General features: G+C 36.2%; 1 protein-coding gene across 2 annotated transcripts in view; it reads left to right on the top strand.

Annotated features, from left to right (window-relative positions):
• The first annotated feature begins 1,781 nt into the window (after nucleotides 1-1,781).
• The window catches only part of wb (wing blister), a 189,574-nt gene continuing 165,178 nt past the window's right edge, over nucleotides 1,782-26,177 (top strand). Inside the window, exon 1 of one of the 2 annotated variants that reach the window (XM_070107197.1) lies at nucleotides 1,782-2,845. In XM_070107197.1, coding sequence (XP_069963298.1) covers nucleotides 1,963-2,845 — 883 coding nt within the window. In that variant the 5' untranslated portion in view covers nucleotides 1,782-1,962. The remainder of the gene's footprint in view (nucleotides 2,846-26,177) is intronic. The other variant, XM_070107196.1, reaches the window with a different exon arrangement.

Raw genomic sequence — 26,177 nt, 5'->3', positions numbered from 1 at the left:
TATGCACATAAAATAAAAAATATATATTGTAATTAAAAATTATGATTGAGGATGGAAACTTGTGTGCTTGATCATAAAATATGCTATTAAATGAGTGAATTATTAAATTGTTATTTCCACCAAAGTGTGATTTCCTAATTTATGTCATAATATTAACAAATTTTCGACCACAAAAATAACAAAAATAGAAAAAACAAATACGTGTGATTTATTGATAATTGATATACAATTACCGTTAACTATTTTTATGAAATACAAATTTAATAGCATAACACTCTAAAAAGTAACTGCCAGCACAAAAAAATCTTAATAATTTATTACTAAGGATAAAATTCATTACTTATTAACTAAATTACTTAAAGAAAAGTACTATATTCATTCAAATTCGGTAAAAAAAGATAACACTTCTGGTAAAATTCGTAGCTTTTCTTCGAAATCTCAACAAAATAAGCGAATAATAAAGTGAAGAAACCAATACTTATTGCGGTACCTGAAAAAATTCCAAAAAGTTTAACTAACCGTTCTGAATATTATTTGTAATTATGTTATATAACCTACTAATACATGATCTTATTCTATATTTGTTCTTTTTTTTTAATTTAAGAGTTAATTAAAAACTAGAAAAAGCGTAATTTCGGTTGCACTGAAGCTATAATACCCTTCACAAATACAAAGGCTCCATACAAGAACTTGATTCCGATCGTTCAATGTGTATGGCAGCTATAAATATAGTGATCTGATCCGAACATTTTCTGCGGAGATTGCATTATTCTCTTAAATAATAATTCACGCCGAGTTTTCTGAAGATAACTCATTAAATGAAAAAGTTTCCCATACAACGACTTGATTCCGATCGTTCAATTTGTATGGCAGCTATATGCTGTACTGGTCCGATATCGGCCGTTCCGACAAATGAGCAGCTCCTTAGTGAAAAAAAAACAAGTGCAAAATTTCACATCGATAGCTTAATAACTGAGGGAGTAGTTTGTATATATACAGACAGACGGACAGAGAGACGGACATGGCTAAATCAACTCACCACATCATGCTGATCATTTATGTATATATTTGATAGGGTCTCTGACGTTTCCTTCTGGGTGTTACAAACTTCGTGGCAAACTTAATATACCCTGTTCAGGGTATAAAAAATGAAAAAGTATTATTCAAAGTATTACCCATCTGAAGCAAATGACTAGAGTTAGGTTTTTCATCACGCTTTGTGATTTCTTAAATAAAAAAATTGTTGAAGATCTTAAAGTGCATTAGCCAAGACTCAAAAAGTTCGATGAATTTACATAACTTACAAAATTTTACAGCGCAAACTTAAGGAGATTAATGAGAGTAACCAAAAGTAATGATAACAAATACTAATTTTGTAAGCAAAGCCTAATATTTTGCGCTAAGCCAATAATAGGTTTCGCTGCTGGAGGCAATTCAAATAGCTTGTAGTCAATTAGCAACATTTTCCTATTAATATATGTGCAGACCGTTACATAATTGAGTCAAATTAGTGTCTGTCTGAAAGCGCTATTAATTGTTTGAAACAAAAATATTAATTAATATAACAATGTGATTAATAATATAATACATCATTTTATAATAATTTATATTAATTGTAGGCAATTTAGGCTTAGCTGAGACTAGCTCCACCGAAATGTTGCGGTGTATGTCTTAGATAATAATACAATATGTGTCATATAACGCATATTTATAATTTTTATTATATGGCGAGTACATAGAAAAAATTATAAAATTATAATTCATGCGCAGGGTTGCTCAGCCAAATAAAAAACGTAAGAAATATTCGAAAAGTGCTTCAAATTAAATTTAAAAAATTGTTTTCCACAAAAGTTTAGTGAAAAAGAGCATGTTGAAGTGATAAAACACAAAATGCAGTGCAAATATTGAAGTTCCAACGAATACACCCCCAACGAGAGTACCGCTAGGCAGAGTGAATTGAAAATGTCACCGCTAACAACAACAACAAAACTGCTTACAAAAATTAAACCCACAACAAACAAAAACCACTCACACAGAACAGAAAGCAAAACAACGCGTTGGTCGTTCTTGCTATCCTGTCTAATACTCCTCGGCGTATCCTGCAACAGCCACATCACAAGCACACATGCTGCAACAACAAACACCCATAAACAATTCGCGCATCAGCAACTGCACAGCCGCTCACCCGCGCAGCTGCTGCGGGAGTACGCGGAGACGCCACTGCCGATGAACACAAGTCGTGCGACACACGATGAGTCCGGCGTGCAAGCGTTGTTGGCGCGCAGTCATGTTGCGGCAAAGAAGTTGCAACGCCAACAGCAGGAGCAGACGCAGCAACACCGCCAGCAACAACAACAGCAACAGCGCGCACAAAAGCGCAAAAAGCAACACAAGCAACGGCGACAGGAAGAGTTGCAGCCACACAAATCACACAAGCATGAAAAATCGCGTAAACAACGCGCACAGCAACGGCAACAACAACAGCGAGAACAACAGAAACAACATGCGCTACAAGCGACGCAAACACATCAGGCAACACATCGTAAAACCAAAAGTGATCTGCCCATCGAAAGCAACATAAATCGTAATGAATTTGTTGCGGCCAATATTGCGCTGGCAGATGCCACAAATACGGTTGCGGCAACATCGGCATTCGCTGTCAGCACAAACAAACATGCCGCGGCAACGCAACAGCAGAAGAAGAAAAATGGCCGTAACGGCATGGCCAACGGTGGTGTTGCTGGTGGTGGCGTTGGTGGTGGCAACAGCAATAACAACAATGGTGGCGGCGGCCGTAATGGTCATGGCATCAGGGACGTCGGACGTCAGAAATTGCACAGAAACGGTAAGTTACCCTTTTTTACCGGTCCATTTTTAGCAACAAAGTGCAAATATTTCTATGTATTTATATAAATATTTTCAACTAATAACAACTGCATATACATTTTGTATGTACTATCTGCTCGTGAGCAATCGCACATACAACTCTATGTGCACTCATGTCTACTCTATTATGGCTGCTGCCAATTTGTGGCAGCAACAAGTTAGCCGCAAAGTTTTCCCATCACAAACAATGGGAAATACGACAATTGCTCATTCCGGCGGTACAGTGGACACGAACTGATAAAACAGCGTTCAAAATTTGCCTGGTCCTGTCGATCGATCTTTCTAATTTCTTATATATAAGCAGCTTGTTCTTTAGACCGCGGCAGGATCTGCACCTTAGCAGATAATACAGCTGCGCAAAACCTTAACCAGAGTTGGGTTCTCTCAATTTTCATATATTGGTAGCAATGTTTTATTTGGTAAGCCGTGATTCTAGAGCAGTTAAATGCGTATGAAAATAAATGAAAAACTAAATTTCTTGAGCCCATGACCTATTTTAGCCTTCAAAATTCCAAATACATAGACATCAAATTGAAGCTAACCGCACGTATTTTCCTTCGAATTTGGTTTTTCGTGTGACAGAATCCAAGGGTCCCACTTTCTCGTTATCCATCAAATCTGTAACAAGGTCTTTCTAGCTTTATACTCCTTTCGGTTTTTGAAAAAGTAAGTAGACTTCATAAGCAACTCTTTTGTAACTTCTGATGTTTCCGATAAATTGTGTAGCTTGATTGTCATAAACTTCAGTAACGTAAACACAAAAGAACATCTTATGAACGACGACAATTCGTACGTGCTTTATGACGGCTTCTTCACCAGCTTCTCTTGAAATTTCAACAAAAGAAATTTGTTTCTTAGTGGAATCAAGGCTTTTTAACTGCGACTCAAAATCTCGATATCGAAATGAGGTTATATATTTGTCGAAAAAATTTTGACTTATCTGACTCACTTTTTAAAATTAAAAAGACTTTATTGTTTTCTCTTAATAAATGAAAATGTAACAATTTATTATATTGTAACTTTAGATCTTAGCTCTTGAAATTTTTGTTTCTGTAGCTGAGCAGTTTTAGATCTCAACACTTAAAAAACTCTCTTGCCTTTTCTGACTCGGCTAATTCCGCACGTATGCGGATTGCGCCCCTAGCGTCGGTTGGGCGGGAGGAGGGTAATCGTTGGGTTATTATTAAAAATATTATTAATTATCAGCTCGTAAATGCAAAGGGAAATAGCTTGCAAATTCTTGCACAATACCTCTTAGTATAACTGGGATAGCGATTTTCTAACGGATTAATCAAAAAAGCGCAAAAGGCTACGTTATAACTGTGGCTCCAACACCTTTTGAATATTAAATAGATCTGATATTTCCAATAACGAGGTCTAAACTTTAGTTGATGATTTGACTGCGGGTCAGCATCGGATACAAGACTGATCTTCAGATTGATTAGACTCTACCGATGGTTTCTTACCATTTCATGCGTTTCAATCCCACCAAAAATACTGGCCCACTGATCTTGATGTATGAAAAAAGTGCCCAAAGTTGTTGTAGTCATATTACTTCGATTATGTTGTTGTTAATTTAAAGTCGTTCAATTATTTAAGCGCTGCACTGTTGCACAGTTCATCAATATTACTAAAGACAACAACAAAAACAACCAAATATGAAAATATCTCTTAGAATGGCGCATTCACCAACACATTTTTCAAATTCTTGTTTATTAGACTTTTCAATAAAAAGAATTGTATGCGTCTTCCGCAACTGTTACAATTCCTTGTTTATGACGCGCTGCTTTTATACCTTTGTGCTACACTCCAGAATTTGCCGTTGTTGTTGTTGCAGCAGATGTTGTTATTTTATATGAATTTGTTGTTGTTGCCGGTGTTTTATGGCAATGCCATTCCCGCAGTCAAACACGGCAGTCATATTGTTGTTGCAAATGTTGTTGTTGTTGTTGGCAGTTTGCTGCTGCTAAATATGGTGCCCGTTTGCCTGCCAACAACTCTGCGGCACAAACAAAATGATCGATCGCAGTGAGAAGTTTATGTGCAAGCATGAACGGCACGCTATATAAACAAGCAAATATATATATACAAATATACTACTATATATACTCGTACTTGGCACTCACACCACCGCATCGCCACCCAGCCGAAGTGCAAGATGCGCAGTGACGTGCGAGCGCGTCAAATGTGCGATCGATCTGTCAGCGATAGCGCGGCTGGTGTGTGCCGCCAAGCTAACAGTTCTCAGTTCGTTTGCTCCGAACGTTGACCAGCTCCAAATATGGTACGGTTTTCCACATCGCTCGTTGGAGTTGAAAGAACTTTCCATGTGAAAGTCATTACAGCTTCTGGTGCAACAAATTCCAGCAGAGTCCAATACTACACTCAGTAGCTCGGCCATCCATTTGCTAGTTCCAAGTATACACACACACACACACACTCACATACTCATGCAACGGCTGCCTGGACAGGAAGAAATTTCTGAAATTTCCAAACGTGTCCAACGTGCTCGCGCCTGCTCTTGCCGTTTGCCATAGACGAGTGGCATAGCAAATGAGGCGCAGATTGCCGAAGCTGAATTTCATTAGAATGCATAATTTTACGGAAGTGTAGAAGGTTGAGCTTCAAGTAGCGCTGACCGACTTCACCGAACTACAGCTATTGGCCTCTGTAAGGGTTTTGGGAATTTACATTTACGGCGCGATAATTGGTTGGTTCAATATTCAATGGTGCATTACTGCGGCAAGATTTATTCGATAAGTAAGCCAAAAGCTTCAGAAAGAGAAAGGAACTCAGCTCTCAAAGTGTTCTCCGTTTATCTATATGTTAGGTAGAGTGAGTTTTGAGATAAAGAGTTTCAAGTAAATTTTAAATTTTCGGGTTGTCAAGAAAGTTTCACTTATCCCACTAAATCTAAAGAGATCTACTATATTATCTACTTTTTCGGTACTTACAAGTTTGGGATTCAGATTGAGCTTATTAATTACAATGACAGTATATTTCACAACATGGTGTTACCTATAACTTTTATTGCCTGGGAATATAAATTAAAATACATTTCATGGCTAATCTCTCGAAGTCCAGACACTTGTCCATCTTAAGATGGTTCTTTGTGAAAAAATTTTGAAAGGTAAGAGTTTGCATTATCCGTACCAAGTTTACTACATATTTTTTTGCTAAGAAGTTTTTGGAGAACTTTTTTGAAAACACTAATCCTAACCTATTAATAACGAGCTCTTAATAGAACAGATTCCAGTTTATTCGCACTCATAAAATGTTGACCCAAAAAATTTTCAATTAGACCTATTCAATATACTCGTAGAGTACAAATGATACATACAATTGACTTACTTCTTGAATGGATCTTATATTATGTTACATAAACCAACACAACCATTTATGTAGAGAAGTCAGTTTGCTAATCTTCAGCACCATCGGCGTTCGCAAATAAACCGACACTTATCATCCTCACTTTTAACGACCATAAATACGGTGAAGTCAATTGGCAATAAGCTTTTCCGAAGCACACATAAATTTACAGTAAAACTCCTTTGTAAAATCAATTTCTATAAAATTTACTACTCAAGCGCCAAACAGTGGGGCATTTAGTTAAACGTTAGTAAAAAAAGGAAAAACCGTTAATGGTAACCGAAGCTTAAATTTCCCTTTATTTGATATAAATAATCTTCAAGTTGATTTAAGGTTAATTAACAATTAAAAATAATTTTTTATGAAGATTTCTATCGTGAGCAATTTGTTCGGAGATTTTAGCGTTGCTTTGCACAATAATATACACCAAATAACGTGAAGATATCTTGGTAAATAAAAACGCTTTCCATACAAGACTTGATATTGATCGGTCGGTTCGGAGATTGTACATTGCCCTGGTTTGTAATCTACGTTAAATTTGATGATGGAACTTTGTCAAATAAAACAGTTTTCCATACAGGTACTTGAGTTTAACCAAACCGCTTGTATGGCAGATGTGTCTTAAAGGGCTCCGATATCGGCGGTCCCGACAAATTAGTGGCTTCTTTGGGAGAAAAAGACGTCTGTAAAATTTCAGATCGGTATCTCAAAAACTAATGGACATACTGACATGACTAAATCGGCTCAACTCGTTACGCTGCTCATTTATATATTGTATATACACATTGTAGGGTCTCCGAATTTCTTTTAGATATAACAAACTTCATGGTAAACTTTATATACCCTAATTATGGATAAGGTTACAATTGTGTGTTATAGTTATCAGTTAAGAGAAGAATTCAGATTTTAAAAGAAAAAGTGTGCTTTGATTCCCGATCCGCGTCTTTCTCTATACCTACGAAAGACAGGTTTAATAAGAAAGTGTTGCCTACATTTAGGCCTATTTTAGCAAAGTCACACACCTGATTGAAATGCTGATAAAGATTTATGAGTATTTGAAATGTTTATGCTTGCTAATATTAAGCCGTTTCGGCTCAAATAAAACGAGTTTGATATTTCATAGTTTTCGAAACATTCTAATCTCGAAGCAAGTTTGTAGTAGTTTGCTAATCCAAAACCAAAAAAATTTAAACAAAATGCCAAAATTTCATCCACTCACACACCATCGTGCAACGCCTGTCTGCCTGCCACTCCACACCTCTCCATTTAAAAATAAAACTCACACACACACAGACACACATAAATGCACTCTCGCGCAGAACTCCGGCTTGTAAGCAATCGCGTGTACAAGTCCTTATTAGCGCGTGCCCATATTTACGAGCATTACCATAAAATGCGACAATAATAAAAGCAACAACAACTACTTTTCAAATAATAAACGATCACTGCACTAAGAAAAAACAAAAACAACACGAACAGTACTCGCAATACCCATTTCCCCCTTAGAGGATTTGAATGGGCGAACCAGTTGAACACTTTAAGTGTTGCCGCCATTTGTTGCCATTAAAAAAATTGGCCCTCTCGTCTCCATAAGAACTTAACACACATATGGCTTTCCTATTGTTCGTGCAGCAAGTCACATTAGCTTGACTGGGTTTTTGTTGTTGTGTTTTTTTTTCTTTTTTTGCACCACTGTGCTTAGTGGCTTTTAGTGTCCAACGATTACAACGACTTTTGCACTTTCGTACAAAGATCGGTGCCTTTATGAGAAAGTAGAAGTACGGCAGTTTGTAGACGCTGCTTTGTGAGGGGAGTGAGACATTTGAAGTGTCTTTTTATGCGAATTTTGGAAAGTGTACACATACATACCAATAATGAACTGCTTTGATGATCTCCCAGAATGTTTTTGTAAACACATAACGGTATGGGACGCGTTTGTTTAGGGACTTCATTAGAAGTACGGCATTACTGGACGGTTGATTGTGCTCTAGTCACGACTTTTTGATTTAAAAGAGAGCGAACTAATAGTTTCTGATAATTTTCAGTTTATGTACAATATTACAAACTAGGAAATATAGCTTCATATACATATATCAAAACAAAAGTTCAAATTGACTTCTTTATATTTTGAATACTTAGTAGATTGCTCTTGTCATCTTTTACCAAGAGTTGATATCTTAATGTCCTCTGTCAACACTGCATCGGATTGGGTTCGAGTTGTCTCCGTTGTTCTTTTCCGTTCGAACGTTGAACCTCTGCACTTCGCATAAGCTTAGCAGGCACTGATCAACAATAATAAAACAAGTATTTCATTTTATCCATCGATAAAGATTTTTCTATTCGTTTTATTTCTATTTAGTCCAAAGTGCTGGAAAGACCTCACAATGCATTCCAAAATATAATTTTCTCGACGTTAGGTTTGATTACAACACATTGCCTTCAACTTTGAAGTTATGACTATATGTTGAGGCTCTACCTTTAAAAAGTGGTATCAATCTTACTTTGTAGAAAATCTTAAGGTTTAATTGGCATTTCAAAAATCAAGAAAACTTTCAAGCATTATGTTTAGTTTCTTCTTCTAGAAATGTTAGTCAACAGACTGAAACCTTTTCTGCAGCTAAACATGTTGCTAATTTGTTTTAAGACCCGGAGTTTATGCATAAAGGAAGCCAAGTATGCCTACAACTATGCTAAAAAATGTGTTGTCACTTAAGAGATCGAAATTTTAACAATTTTGTATACTTTCTGTGAGTTTAGATGCTCAGATTTCAGTTTTGATCCAAATTAAATTTTCTAAATGAAGATATTTTCAGATTTTCAGGAACTAATTACGGAATGCATAATTGCCAGATCTTACGACAGTATCCTAGAATTAGACATCGTTCCGTCAAGGTATATAAAACGTTACCTACATTTAGGCGTATTGTATAAGCTTATCATAGATGCACATCTTATAAGATTTAGACATTTTAAATATTGATAAGATTCTTAGGTACCTCGCATTAGTCTCACTATTCCCACCAAGTTTATTTTGATTAAGAAAAGAACGCAACAGATATATGTATGTAAATAGATGATCGATAAGCGCGTACAAAATGCCTAATCAAAGCTTATGAATTTCGAACTACGCATAATGATAACACGGTCAGCAGCTAATTAGCTTAAAAAAGGTCAAACGAAATGCGCTCCAGCTGCGAAGCTTACACACATTTAAAGTGTTGTTGTGCCTTTTTCTACTGTGACACCGCATATGCCGCATACTGACCAGTTTAATGGGTCAAATGTGCAACTAGCTTTTGTGTTATAACGAGTTTCGGTTCGTTACTTACAAATACACAGATACATATATATACATGTGTATAGCTATTGGTAACTGTATTGCAATGGCATAACCCAATTTGGAGCGCAACTTTCTTCAGCGCCCTCTACCTAACCCCTGACATGCATGTAACTGCATCATGATTGCCAGCGACGTTTGAGAAATGCTTAGCTGGTCAACTCTTTTGTGTCTGTGTATGAATGTATGTTTGTATGTACCTATGTGTGTGCTTCTTTTCTATTTTGTTTGGATATTGGTGTTGTAGTTTGCAGCAGCGGCTCGATAACAGCTTCATAAATCTAAATATGTTGTAAACAACTTCATTTGCCGTCAAACTAACGTGTGCTTTTGCCGATCGCAGCGCACCTTAGACACACATACATACATTCATACATATGTGTGTGTGTACTATGTTTTACAGCATTTTCCCCATGCAGAGGTATGATTAACACACTGCCTCATAAAAAATCGAAATTCAATTGATTTTTCCCCAACTGCTGACTGCTTTATCGCCACCGCGTTTGTTGTCTCTCTACTCATGCTGATCGCTGGCCATTAACGGCTGCTGCAGTGATCTTTCTTTGCAGTTATACATGTCTACATTGCTCATAAATATTTAGTGCATAAAATAACGACAGATTTGGGCCCCGATTTTCCACTTTATCCCAACGCAACTTTTAATTTAATTAACAAAAATATATAGGGATCTGTCAAACAAGCTCATTTACGGTTATTAACCGATTGTTATTAGAAACAATTATTGTTTTCATTTTCATTTTTATATCTTACACGTCTTTCACTGGGTTTCGCACTTACAAACTCCACTCATTTAGCTGCCATGCAAAGCTGCAACACTATCATTTGCCTCCTGCGCCGGCACATGCCACATTCAGGCTTGTCATTGCTTCACACAACATCACCGATAAATTAATTAATTTATCTGTTAATCAGAGAAAAAGCTTTATTGCTGAATTTTTATTCCAACTCGTCGTTAAAAATCGTAAGCAATGCATTGCAGTTATCATTATTTCCGTTTAATTGAAACTATTGAGATTAGACAAGCGCTAAGCGATGATCTTCTGGAATTCGGCGCTCGGTAGCGAACAACGTTTTGTCAGCGCTTAATTTATCACTCTGTTGCAAATAGCTAATTGATTTGCTGTCGTTTTTAATTTTGCGGTCAGTTGTTGGGAAAATTGATAAATTCAATGAAAATTTATTATTTATAAACTTTAACCTCAAAAAAGTGGTGATGTGGCAAAATAAGGGGAAAAATGTACACCAATATTAGGTAAGATTAGATTAGAAGGTCGATGCAGTTATAAGCGCCGGCAGGGATCTCACATGCCCTATATATTGATTATAAACACCCTAATAAATCGACAACCTATTATCAGCCTATCAATTGAGCCTAAGAGCCTATTAAGAATATCAACTTCGGCTATCTGCTGATTCGGCGAGAGTACGACTGCCGAGATGTTTCATCCTCAGCCTAGCAAAAGCTCTCTACTTATAAGAGTAATATCATATATATGTATGTTTATATACAATGTTTTTCAACATATTTTACTTAATACATAAATATGTACTGAGCAGGGTCCATTAAAACACCCCGTCTAATTGCAGCTCTGGCAAATGCGCTCGAATAAAACAGTTTGCCTAATGTTCAGCTTTCCAATCATTTAGCCACTTAATAATAACAACTTCTTATTATTTAGCCAATAACTTGTCAGCATTACACATGCCACATTCCTATGACGAGCCTTAACTCGCCACCTATGAAGTAGCAATATAACGAAAACTTTAGACCTCCCACCAACGCTTTACGCATGCGCAAAAACTGTACAAACAGTTGTTGTTTACCAAATTCCTTCAGCAACATTGTTGCTATGCTCCCACGTCAAGTTAATTCATTCAACTTCGAAATGCGTCTGTCAAGTAATTTCAATGTGTCATAACTAAATTGCAGGTGTAATGAACCTGACGTCAACTGAGAGAGAGTAAATAAAATTAGAATAACGACTTTAGGCTTTTAGCTACCATAAATTTAACTTCTTCAGCTTCTTGACTAGCTTTATAGTATGTGTCAAAAGAAATTTTGTCTAGTCTGTAATGCTATAGGTCAAGTGGTCTCTTGCATTAAGAAATTGACGGCAATTCGAAATATCAAGTGAAGTGAGGTCTTTCTTCACTTGAGCTTTTCAACGCATATGTGGGTGAGTAACCATTTATATCGGATGTTTCTCAAATGATCAATTTTCCAGTGGTGGACTCTAAGGCTTTTAAATTTCATACACCGAGTTCAGAAGATACTTTCAGCTGATCAATCACTAGCTCTATCGGCTTGGTTGGAGGGTTGAGCTTTCGGCTTTGATCTTTCGTTGTGGTACAAAATTCGATTCTATATATACTATGAAGTAACGGTTCGAATTACGCTTCGGGTCCAGAAAATTTCAATATAACGGAGTTCTTCTTCCTCTTTCTGCTTCGTTTTAGTATACCATCTAATTACAGTGCTGACACAAAAAAAAAACAATTTTTTGCGTATTTTAATATTAATGACTTTTAATGGACTTATGGCAATTTCTCTGAAGCGGATTTTTCAGTTTCAAAAAAAACCAAAAGTCACAGCAAGCCGAGTCTGGCGAATATGGTGGCTAAGCGTTGATTCTCGTTTCGTATTTATCCAAAAAAATCAGTTGAAATCACGCCAGAATGAGATAATGGTGAAAAATCCCTGAGGTTTCTGCCCACAAATCAGGTACCTTAAAACGTATGGGTTTACGTTGACGCCTCAAAACAGCCAATTAGTATTCCCTATTGACCATTTGACTCTGTGAAATGAACTGATGGTGAATCATACCACGGTAATCAAAGCAAAGGATTTTTGACCGACTTTGACGTGATTTTTCGGATTCGACTCATTTTCAGAGAGCCCCTTGCTAGATTATTGGACAGTTTCGACGTCATAATCAAAAATCCACATCTTTAGCTACGTTGCCAATAATTTCTTTTGCGACCTTTACTCGACGTCGTTTTTGCAAAAGATTGAGGTGTTTTAGTGTTTTAGTATGAGACTAGCATTGCCACGCTTCATACACAAGACATTAACCAGAATGTGTTGAGTCCAGCCATAAGAAATGTTGAGAACCTCTGTTATCTGACTTATGCCAATACGATGATTTTCCAGCACTGTTTCTTTAACTTCTACGATGTTATCGTCATTAATAGTTGTGGACGGACAACTCGCACGAGGCGTTTTTTCGATGACTTCAGCACCTTCACTGAATGCTTTGTGCTACTCAAATACTTGTGTTCGATTCGATTTATGCGCGGAATTTTAATGGTTCAGTACGGCTCAAATTAGATTAGATGGTATATTTTATTAAGCGTAGGTAGTGTCTATGTTAAAATACAATTTTTCAGTATCTTATATTATTGTGACGAACATAGCCCCTATGACACATATTTAAATCGGCCGAAAGTTTTGAATTTTCATACGCAAGAGTTTTGGCTTCCAGAAATATTTTTATAAGACATTACAACAACAACAAATTTGATGGTGAATGGTTTGGTATGAAGAGAAGTCATGCTAGGTTTAGCACTCGTCAGAAACTAGAAATGACAATTCATCAACAGAAAATTTGAAATTTTGTATAAGTTTTCTGCACATTCCTTGAACTCACTACTAAAAATATGAATATTCATGCTTATACTTATGTATGAAAATATTCAGCTTTTAGTTTGTATTCTTGGCACCTACTTTTTAGATACACATGCGTAACTCTCCCTGCTAACACTTTTTACTTTTCTCACATATATAGTTATATACAATATCTTCGCTAGTAACTTATATATATTTCGAAGTTTACTTTTCCTGCTGCATGCCGCAACTATAACGACTTTTCACACTAAACAACAACAGCAACATAGCCTACAAGCAAAGCAAAGTTGTGTGTGTCCACTTCAATTTGCGCTTGAACATGTCTACTTGTCGACTGGTTGTTGTTGCTATTGTTGTAATAGCTGTTATTGCTGTGCGGTGAAGCAATTCGTTACGGAATTATAGATTTGTGGGAAAGTAACTTTTCATCTTCGGCAGTTAGAGTTACAAATGGAGCTACTACACATACTATTGTATATACATATGTCTAGATATATATGTGTCTATGTGTCTATTAGAATTTTTCTTTAAACTCCGCCGTCTGCGCTACTTCAGTCGCAGCTTGAACGCCCCTCACAGCATGCCGTTGCTCCACGGAAGGTTCGTTTTGAGTGTGTGTTGTGAAATTAGTATGCATTTCGTAGGCATTTGCATCAAATTCCAATAAACTTTTACTATGTCATCATAAAAGTGCTGCCTTTGTGCACTCTGCACTCTTCTTCAATAAATTTTGTTATTGGTATTTATTTCAACAAAAGTTTTCAAGCTTCTCACCGGTTAATTGCCGCATGCACAAGAACAAAAACGCCAAGCATAATTTGTGGTTTACATGGCAACATTTTGAGAATGTGTTAATTTAATACTCTTAAATGGTGATTTATACTGTTATTACAGTTGCTCGTTTACAAAAGCCAAGCTTTGTTAGTGGAACTTGAATTCGAATTTTTTTTAATGATTTTTTCGAAATATTTTTAGTTTATTTTGATTCAAAACAGTATTGTCGCAATAAAATTCGACTTATGAGTTTCGTTAACTATGTCGCACCTGAAATATTTATTACATATGCATTTACAATTTTGCAGCTAAGTCATAAAACTGCTAATCGGCTTTGGAATCTAACAACATCGGTAACAACAAACACGGTTTCAGCTTGTAATCATTGGTATTTTGTAGAAAAGTTTATGTGGTTTTAATTAAAATTATGTATTTTTATTTAAATTGGATAATTTTTGATTTTAAATTAGAAATTTTTATGAGCCGATGATTTTTATTGGTTTCAAAAAGAAAATTGTTTTTGTTGCAATAACTCTTTCTAAATAGTTTGTTGCTTTATTATATTTCAAAATATAAACTTTTTTTGAATACTAAAAATGTGGATCAGTTGTGGCTAACCGTAACCGAGCAACCTCAAATTCATCGCTTGAAAAGAAAGTCTTTGAAAGGAAGTCTTTTAGGAAAACAATGTTAAAAAACTCAGGAAGTATAGATCTAAATATATTTTCTGCATTACTCAGGCTCTTGGAAGGTTTATGTTTGAACTGTTTTTTCAACTCCGCTTTTACTGCTGTATGCAATAAGATTTCACAAACTCATTCCAGCATTTACTCTAAGTTGGCGAGCAGTTTAAGCCTTATTTTGGATTTCTTCGAAAAACTCTTTAACAAGGTTGTAAACTAGATGAACATTTTAAACATGAAAGTTTTGTTACTCTTCTTTTAACTTCCATTCATACTCATAACCTCTGTCTCTCCTCCTTCTCCATCAATTTAAGCAGCATCGCAAGGATTTTCCTCAAACTTTCTGCAAAACCACTAGCATTCTATCGAAAAAATTAAAAAATAGGACCAGCGACAGTGGTTTCAATACGAAATTGTACTGTACACAATTGTGTGACTAAGTTAACACATCCTAAACCAACAAAAAATAGATCATTCTCATTAATGCTGAGATACATTCTTTGACGCTATAATCGGCGTGGTACCAGAGAAGCACGATCACTCAAGGCGTAATTTTCTTGGCGAAAATAGTTGAATTTATATACTATATTTTATTTTTCCGTAAGATTCAGATTTTTAGGTTATACTTAGTGAGCCGAGAGTACTGGTTTGCATTCTTGAAGAAAGCAGTTAATAAATTTACCGCTTCGGATTTATTGAAGATTAGGTTAGGTTCAAAAGTCTATCCGAAAACGCATCGCACTTGCACAGCAGAGTACGCCGGTCCATTATAATACCTAATTCTCCTAGGTATTGCTCGAAAAGATTCTCAAAAACCGACAAAGCACTTTGAGCTTGCCATATATATTTTAGGTGACTGATATCAACTGCGGCTATCTCGCCAGGTTCATCGAGATTATGACTGCCTAGCTGTTTCAACCTAGATGCTTCCACCTTTTCTTACTCCGTACAACTTTGAAAGTTAATGTCCGACAAAATTTTCACTCTTTCCGGATCTCCTACGATTGCGATAAAATTAACCATACCAGAGATCAATTCGTTTAGTGGATCTCTTACAGCCATTTTAATTTGAAAAATGCTACAGTGATCCGGTTCTTTACAGAAAACTCTCCCACCAACATTCTATCTGGACTTAAGGACACAAAGCTAATATAAACTTCAAGAAGAGAGAAGAATATTTATTATCAAAGTCTATATTCACCGAGAAGAATTTCAATATTATGTTCCTGTCAAAGAATAGAGGCTTCAGGCTATATTATTCAAAACAATTTGATGGATATTTGTCTTGAATCTAAAGTTGAAGCGAAATCTAGATCACCTAATGATCAGCTGAGTTAGGACTATGGATGGATGGTTGAACAAAAACAAATAATTTTTCAGCAAATAACTTCACAGAATGTAAAAAAAGCTTAAGGTGCCTCAGAAATGCCTGAACCTTCCCTCAATCTCTTTTTATATTATTAGTTATTATTAGTGTTTGCTTTACTAGTATCATACGCTTATCTAATCTTAAAAATTAATATCTTATTTCCACCAAAACTGTCAATGAACTTCAGAAAACTTCCGTATTAATGAAAATAATTCAAAATTGTTTTAGCTGACTGATAAGAGACCAAAAAAGAATTATGTTTGGTTTACGCGTAATATACACACACACAGCTCAGGTTACAAGGCGCCCGCTGGTGTCAATAAGATGTACATAGTGAAAATAAGATAAGCCACTCTGACACATTATCCCACTACCCAATTAACTCATGACTAACCGAATGACTATTGTAGCGACTTGCCACCTATAATGATATTTTTATACTTATACGTTATGTATATATAATATTTACTGTTATATTATGGGCGGTGGAGTTAATGAACCGTAAATAATACACTATTTTTTTTCATTATCACCCATTAGACGCGGCCTTACTTCAGTGAGTGAGGGCGCTTTGGAAATATGACGTATGTGATGTTTCTAAGAAATTGGGCTGCTGAAACTAATATCACTTAAGAACGTTCGCGATCGATGGCAATGCAATGGCCAGCGGCCTTCTTCTTACGCCTTCTTTCATATTTTTTTACATCTTTTGGGTTATTGTTGTTTTTGTTCGAAATGCATACAGACATATTTACAAGTAAGCACATTTACACCACTCAATGATCGCAATGAATTCTGAGTAAACAAACAAATGCAAACACACCAAAATTTTTTTAAAACATTAAAAAATAGTTTGTTTGTAAGTGTGTATATCGATGTAATCTTGAATGCAAGCGAGCTGCCTTTGCGGTGCAGTAAAAATCAACGAAACACGCCAACATGTTGTGTAAATATTTGTAAGTTCATGGAATGTAATGTGAACAAAAAATCATTGCAACAACAACAAACACCTTTATTACAAAAACAAAAACATTGGAGAAAATAATTTGTAGCTCCCCCAAGACGAGGTAAAAAGCAATCAATAATCGACTGAGCCGCAAGGCGGACCAATTACTAACACCCGAATACAAAAGTGAAGTTGTATGTGTGTCTAGTTGCCGTACTCATTAGACTTCATCGCCTTAAAATGCTTTCGAAGTCGTATGCGCTGGAAGTAACCAGCCTTTGGGTTATTAACATTTCACTGCTTCACACACACGCAGCCGATAAGTTGCGGAAAAGGAAGTGCATTTGCTTTGAAGAGTGTGAATTTGTTACATTCAACTGAAAATTCTCAGTACCCCATGAATTGTTTGTGCAAACTTAGAGTTCATAATAAAAGTTGTTTGTTTTTTTGTGTCTGGCAGCTGCCGAATTTCGATGGAGCTGCGGTGAAGTGTTTTTTAATAGCAGTTTTTGTTGGTGTATATTCCGGAAAACGCATTTTGGAAATGCAATTTTTACCACAATACCCTTTCCGCCGAGATCAATTCCTTTAAGTCTCCTAGTAACTCCTTCAATCCGTTCCGACAGGCCTTTGCCCATTTCTCTTCCTACCGTATACAAAATTTTCACTTTTAGCTACATGAATATACCGCTTCCGATATATCATACCTTTATTCAATGGAGCAATCAACGAATTAAGATTCGCCGCATCTGGAGTTAGGGTTTTAATATCGCCCTCGGTCTTACCCACACTTACCTTACAATCAGACTGCGATTCCATTTTATTAGTTGATACAAAATTCGCTCGAGATATTTTGTTAAGTAGTAGCAGTAGTAGGAAGTTCTCACCATCGCTTTACTTCTATTTGCCATTTCGTTGGAGGTTACAAAATTGTGTCCGTTTCAGTCCTAATTCCTACGTGAGTATTCTTGGCCGAAAGTTTACCCTTTTTTGTCTTATCGCTATATTTCCAAAACGGTTTCCTTCAATTTTTATGCCTGCTCAACAACATTACCAAACATTGAGTACTTCTTATCTCGAAAGTATTCCTATGGTTCAACTTTTTTACTTTAGACCCGAGATCACCGCACTTTTTCATAAACCTATTGATTAATCGTTGCCCCGAACGGTTGTTTGCCTTGACTACTTCGAATGCTACGAAGTAGGTAAGACCGCCTAAAAGACTCGTTCGTCCGCGAAGCTCATTATTATCACATGCCTACAGAGAAAAGATGCTTATAGGTTTATAAGAATTTCTGATGATTTTACTCACATTACCCATGTATAAAGCCCACTCGTTCTCGTGATGACGTTCTTTTGCAGCTAAGTGTTTTCGACTTAAACAGCCAGTCATCATTGGGAAGTAGTAATTAAGTGGACTGTTTCAAGAGCATCTTTTAAGTATATGTAAATGACTATAATAACATGCAACAAGCTGACAATACTCGCATGATGGAGGAAGAACATCAAATTCTTTCTAACCTAACGAAACAATAGTCGCATAAATACAGTGTCTTCATTTTCACAATATCAGCAATTTGACTGGGACCTGTAAACATTGCGCCAGCAATAAATATCTTAAAATGACAGAAAGTACACAACAAACATTTGTAAATAAACAATCAAGCTGCAACGTTGCCATATCTAACGCTCAGCGCCACCAGCAACGTGCAACAACGATCGATAAGTAATCAAAGAAATGCCACTTCAGCCGTTCAGGCGGTGGAATGAGCCGATGCCGGGCACACACGAATCTTGAATGTCATCAATGGCTGCCCAACTGACTGGCTGTCGACTGCATTCTTATGCAGATTTCACAGTGTCTTCACGCATACCACCAGCCATATACGTGAAAAGGGGGGATCATGCATTATAGAAGAGGAATAAATACTTTACAAAGCAACCAATATTTTTAGCGCAGGGCTCGCATGCCATGTACAGTGGTGTTACATATATGAGCAGAAGTGTTTAACTTGCAGCTATTAAAGAAAATTTAAGTTAGAAAAGTTCAATTTATGAAAACAGGCTGGTGTCGTTAAGAGGCGAGACTATTTTATGGATACATTTGAAATTGAGATTTTCTCTGAATCGACAATCAGATACCAACGAATTGTCTTGATTCTATCCTACTCGTTGAAACTGCCAAGAGGCTCTCTCTCGAACCCTATATTATATAAGTTTAGCTTTCATGTCTTCTACAAACTGAGGCGAACGTTTGAAATCAAGACTCTTTAATTACAGGACTGATAGCGACTCGAAATATCTTCACAGAGGTTAAGTCGAAATTAAAAGAATGGTCCAGACACGCTGGTTTGATAGTGCTTGGCCTCTAGCCTCATGGACATGAGATTTCTTAAAGGTATGTTTTCATGGCCTGCGAAAAGGCAAAGAGGTCTCTATGTATTCAACTCTGAAACCACTCAAGCGAAACGAATCAAAGAAATAACCTTTGCTTTAAAACTTCTGTGAAAACAACGACCAATTGGGAGCTCGGTCATAATTAGTTACTTAAGAAAGCATTTATAAAAAAATTCAAAATCGGTGAGCCTAAAATCACAAAATAGTCTACTATTCAGGATACGTCAGTTTGGATCTAATAGATGATCAAGGCAATCAGATCCGATCGATAGAAAGGCCTCGTGTTGTCTTTATCTCTTCCACAATTTTTCCAACGTTATTAAATAAAACAAAGACTCTAAGCAGAGTGTTGCTTGCCTCTCATGTGGTAACCGTATTTCGCTCGCTTGCTTACTTTCATCATTTCTAATTTTTCGCGCCACTGTAGCAAAGTCAGTGTCAAATAAAAGCTCTCTGCGCGAGGCAGTTACAGCAGCCGCCTAGTAGCAGCAAGGGGCGCTGCCGTGAAGTGTGAGTGATGATGTAGTGACGACGTCTGTCAGTTTTGCGCCTCTGACCAAGCTACACTACTAGGCGCACATACACATACACAAGGCAAAATAAACATCGAACTTTGGTCATTCACTAAAATAAACCTGTTGTTGCACGGTCGCAAAGTCTTTATACTTGTAGTATATGCTGTTAGGCATCTAGTGTGCAGCCATCAGCGCTTAATTTCGCCTCACAAATGTTGTTGCTGCGGTTCTAACGAGTATCGCGGCGCTGCTATGAACGATGCTGTGGATGATGATGAGGCATATCAAGCGGCCAGTTTAGATAAAAATTAGTGAATAAATTTATTGTTAATTGCTAACTCCAATGGCCATCGCAAACGATTGAGATATGCGCCGTGGCCGAAACCTGCCTCACAAAGGTAAACATGCACACACGCACACATACACGTGCGCGTATGAAGTGGTGCAACATTGTGGCACTTGGCTGTAGAATTCACCTGCTCTGCCTGTTGCTGTTGTGTTTTTGCTTTAAAGTTTTGCTTTCTGGCAGCTTCTGCTCTTTAACTCATTTGCTTGCTGTTTATGTGGCAATAAATTAATGGAAAAAAGTGATAAGCAAAAAAACTCATAAAGGCACAAATTTACATAAATTTCATTATAACTGCGTATGTGTGCGTCTGTGTGTGTGTGTGTTTTAGTTATCAACAATTGCATTTTGTATAATAACACAAACAAAAGATTGTGAAAATGAAAAACTCGCAGAATGTTTACCCAATTTTCATAAAAGATCGTTATGTGTGATTTACACTGTGAAAAAAATTTGACTAAAAGTGGAATGGAGACAATTTATTATTGTGCGAAAGAAATTAATTGTTATTGATGGAGGACTGATCATTTACTCGATTTTCGGATATATTTAATGAGAGAAATCTTTAGTTGAGTGATTAAACTGTAATCGTCTGTACTTCTATATCCAATTCTTACCCTTTATAAACGATGAGTGGGGTTTTCACAGCTCAGTGAAACATATATTAGCTTTTAGTGTTTGATTGGGTGGTCTCCTGTTATCTACAAGGATGGTTTATTAGGAAAAAGTGTTAACAGAAGGTAGGGTAGTTCTTCTAATAGAAAGGAATATACCAAATAATAGGGGGTTCTTCTGATTTTAAGCTATAAAGATCAAAGAGAGAGAGAAAACCGGCGAAAACTAAAACTGGAATATCTTAAAGAGGGTCTGACCCATCGTACTACAGCTACCTGGCGCGAAAGAAAATCAATAATCAACTCCTTAATAGTTTATTAGAGAGAATTGCCAGTGTGTAAAGTAGAAAATGGTATAAGGCTTCATTCGTTGATAAGAGTTCTCGGTGTTTTCTATGGTAGAGATGGAAAACTTTCGCACGTCGGAAAATTAATGTTAATTTTTGAGATTGTCTGAGTATGTTGGGTTCCGACTATCGAAGCTGTAAAAGATAAATCGAGAGTTACCTCCAGAGGTCATATTTTTGTCCACAATAGACTAAAAAGCTTATACTAGATGTTATCTGAATGGAAGTCCAAGATTATCTCAAACGCAAAATCTATTCATGAGATTTTCACACCTACCAAGACGTATGTTGAAAGGCTTTTGTGATTCGGAGAAGGGGTCAACATTTTGGTTTCGCTGTGTCAACTTTTTCAATAATCAATAATATACTTTGATCTTTCTTTATCTTTTAGGTTAGTAATTTCTTCCGTTACTTATTTTAAGGCAATTTTTTAGACGCTGAATTTTCGAATTACGGAGTCTTTATCGTTTTCTACTCTTCTGTTGTAATAACTTTAAACACTTTTATCTGAATGCCTTGCTTTTCAGTTAGGGTAATATATAGTAAAACCCGCCTTAATGCCGCATGAGAAAACGTAGCTGTTTGAGGTTCTTAGGGGTCTTGGGTTCTTGAAAGAGCCCACTTAAGCCCTTCGATGCGAGCACTAAACCCAAAAATGATGGTCACTTAAGCGGGTTCGCTACTTAAGTGGAATAAAATTAACATGCTGAGCAATCTAAGTTGGGAGATTTAGATTGCTCCCGCAGCATAAATATTTTAAACCTTTAAGTTAAATATATGTTATATGTTTTCGAAATAAAAACAAATATTCTAAATTAATTATTAAAAAACACTTTTTCCTAGTGTTTCAACATTTTACTATTTCAGTTATAATATTATTTGATTTAGATGCTCTTTGTAACGCTTTATAAGCACTTAATAGTAATTAACATAACAAAACTGAAATGGAAAGTGTTTTAAATATATGCTATAGCTTAGGAAAATATATTAATAATATTAAATTAAATTTGTGTTTCTTTTGTAGTGAAGAGTGATTTAAAATAAAATGAATGTATATCACTTTTGATATGTGAAAAAATTTCTAAACGAATTCATTATGATAACTATATTTGTACAGTTGCTCATAAATTAATATTAATTAGGCATTCTAATGTCGTTTTAACTTTCTTCTCTCGGTAACGAAGAGCATCAGTTTTCCCCCCCATTAACTTTTGGAGCTTGCATTAAGCTTTAATTTATTTATAAGGAGATACTTATATAAAGCAAATACTTTAATATAAAAGTGTTATGCTTTAGCTTAAAAAAGTTTCACTCCAGAATTATGGAAATATAGATTACGAAATATTCTTCAAGTTACTTCTTTGGCGTGCGTCTGCCAAAAAAATTTTGAGTTGTTGACGTCAAGAACGAGAGAAGATGGAGGTTCTGCTGGCTGTGACAGTTTGACAGTTTGTTTCATTTATGACATAACTTGTCCCAATCTTGTACTCTATCATTGTTGAGTTTTATTATATTTGAGTTGTGTCTTATACATTCTGAAAGGCACCAGCACTAACTCGCATATCTTTTTGTTATTTATCATCAATTTAATGTGATTTGTTTCCTTTTTGTTTGATATATGTATCACTACTAAGGATGTAGGAAATCAGTTCCGACTAATTTTATAATATATGTTAACGAACTTATTTGACCTAACTAAGTAACACTCCTAAAATTATAAAAAAAACTCCATATTTCGAAAGATTATACAAATAAAACTCTGAAATTTAAAATCGATATCTGCAATAGTTTTTGAGTTATCGCTTTCTAAAGTGTGGCCGCTCTGTTGGATCAACCTTCCTTGAGTTATCAGTTATTAAACTCTTAAAATATTAGTAAAAATTTACAAAATATTATTTAAGTTGTATTTTAACTGTCACACCCCATACCTATTTACCAACAACAATTCTAACTAACTAACTAACGTGTAAATCGCCGAAGAATACGCGAATACCACAAAGCAATATAGAAGTTATGCAAACTTTAAGTGCTGCTGACATGAGCATGTCGCTGACTCATAAACAAACACACATGCAGACAGCGTGAAACTTTCTTCAGCTGTCGGGGCAACACTGCGTGGCACGTAAGCGCTCACGCAACTACGCATGCACGCATGATTGCATGCCTGCACTCAGCTGTTGTCTGCTGTCATTGACAGCTCGTTTGACATTGACAGTTAGACGCGGCGCAACAGCAGCAGCCAATACAGTGGTTTCCCGGCAGCCGAACGCTACGAGAATAATGCAATAAATAAGAAATTACAGTTGCGCGTCAGGCAAATCGGCAAACCGCACGGCATGCACATACATGTAAACTTATTTACATTGGTGGCTTGAAGTGCAGGTGGAGCTGTGTGTGAGTGAAAGAAAACACTGGCAATGTAAAACGAAAAAAATTAGAATTACTTGACGATTTTTAAACCTTATTCTTTTTACATTTATTCTCTTCTTCGTTGCACTCAACTCATCGCTCGGTTGGAGTTCTGTCGAACGGAAGTTCACTCCCCCTACTCACCGCTTTGCCGCAATCAGAGGTCGATTATTAATGGTGCATGCTGCATGTGATTAAGCCGCTTTACAAATGCCACTGTGTGTGTGTGTGGATTTTTATATTTTCTTTGTGTGCAAGCGGCTTGTTTGACATGCTTCAAAGCCAAATTGACAGTTGACATGCGAATGCAACAAATCAATGCGAGAAATAAACGGCGAATAATGACAAATAGCTTTTCATTAAGTAAGCTCGTTATGCAAGCATGTGTGTGTATGTGTGCGTGCGCATTACTAATTTAAAATGAATTTGCATTTTGCAGCTAATTGGAATTAATTGTCTTAATTGAATGTGTTCTAAGCGGAATGAATTACTTAGCCTTCCGCTGATTTAATTGAGTGGCGCGGATTTCGCTAATTCAGCGTGCGAGTATTGATAAAAAAACGGTTGTCTTCTGTTGTAACTCTGGTAGTTTGCTCAAACTCTAAGTTGATTTCGAATCAGCTTTTCCATGAAGATTAATTTATTCAACCTGCTTACTGCCTCCTTCAAAGGAGTTCGACAAAATTCACCCCTAGTTTAGCTAAGGTTTTGTCTGGGCCTTATGTACCCATATTATTTTTCCGCTCCTCATATCAGACTATACCAAGTGAGGCTTTCTACCCTTGAGTTCTTTCGGAGAATTTATATTCACTGTTATTTACTGCCGGCATCTTCTTTTCGAATGCCATCTTTTGTTGAAAAATAGCTGGAAAGTTTTCTTTAAGTCAAAAGCTCTCTAAAATTAGAAATATCCTAAAAGTTATCACCTCTAGAGTTGACGACATAAGCATTATGAATATTTATTTATTCTTCGCCAAGAAATGAGTATCTTATGATCCGATATCCACAGTATTTGCTGAGACTTCAAGTTTCTCATATACTTTCAGTTGTACTTGATTTTGTTAAATTATTTTGTGAGAAAATTACCAAAAATATTGATTACTTTTACTTTAGGCTAAAAATAAAGGCATTATATTTTAATAACATGGCCAGCATGTATTTACAATCACTAGAATACTTTTAAAATCGTAACTAAAACAGACGTATGCTGACCTAAGTCCAGTCAGTCTTAGTATTTCTCTTGGGTTTTAGGTACACATAAAGAGTTCTTGATCTCATCGATCTGTACCTATCTTATACTACATATATTGTTCGTAACTCTATCGTACGAAGTATACTCTATTTCAATAGTGAAGTTTTTAGTTTCCATATATTTCTCACATTATCCTATATATAATATGTTATAAAACTCTATACATTGTGTATACATCAAAATCTCTCATTTTTGGTTGGCAGAAATCCGTATAAATAATACATTATTTTTGCATTAATATCAAGCTTTTAGTTAGTATAGTTAGCATCCGATTTATGTCAAGTATGTACAGTTTTGCTCGAATGTTTCACCAGCGAAATCGGCAGCGAAATGGCATCAAGTTCGGACTATAAGGTATATGCATAAGAACCTCTCAAAAAAGTTTGCGGAGCTTCCAGCGAGTCAATATAAATGTGTATGGTCACTTCTGGGCGATTGCTTCCTTCAAACAGTGAAATTGTTGACAGTACAGGTTCGAATTAAAATTTTATCCGTAGAGGTACAGCTGCTAGTAGGTGATATAGCAAAACCTTCCTGAATGTCCATCTTGACTTGGCCAGCATTTGCACCTGCTCTCCACGATTGGACCACGACCGTTTTGGTTTGACGTTGTCATAAGTGATCCACTGTACATCACACGTAAAGATCCACTTCAGGAAGTGTTCGTTTTTGTTGCGATTCACAGATGGATATTCGGTCTATGAAGATTTCTTGCGTTAATTCGATAAACTTATTTTTGTATTCATTTTATATAAATGATCCCGAACAGTTTCTTGTGTTGGGCCAGGACTTGCTTCTGGGCAATGGTTAATACGACGGTCCTTTCCATTTCCATTGTTTTATCATTACTTCCGACAATTGGGCTTCCAGAGCGTGGTGCATCTTTGGCATCAAAATTACCGAAACGTAATCAATGAAACCAATATTGCGCGTGATTGACTATTACATTACTTATACCATAAGCCTTATTTACATTTTCAACCGACTGAACTTTATCGAGTTTTATCGAAGAAAAATAGGAAATATAATATGACGCATTTTCTCTTTGCTGGTGTCCATCTTAGCCACATGTTCAAACAATGCTGAGCTAAGCAATCAGAAAACTGTCGAAGAAGTTCGTTTAGTCCGAAATCATATTTCTCTAACGTAATATAGCGTAACCCGATCGCATTACCACTAAAGCCATCTATTGGAGAAGTAATGTATTTCTTTTACAAGACCTTATGTGATTTATTCACACACATTATGTTAAAGGGTAAATAATAATCTCCTTACAATATTTGTGAT

This window comes from Bactrocera oleae, chromosome 3 (genome assembly GCF_042242935.1).
Source record: "Bactrocera oleae isolate idBacOlea1 chromosome 3, idBacOlea1, whole genome shotgun sequence".
Classification (NCBI taxonomy): domain Eukaryota; kingdom Metazoa; phylum Arthropoda; class Insecta; order Diptera; family Tephritidae; genus Bactrocera; species Bactrocera oleae.
The sequence above is the reverse complement of the archived record's forward strand: the minus strand, read 5'-3'. Positions and strand labels throughout refer to the sequence as shown.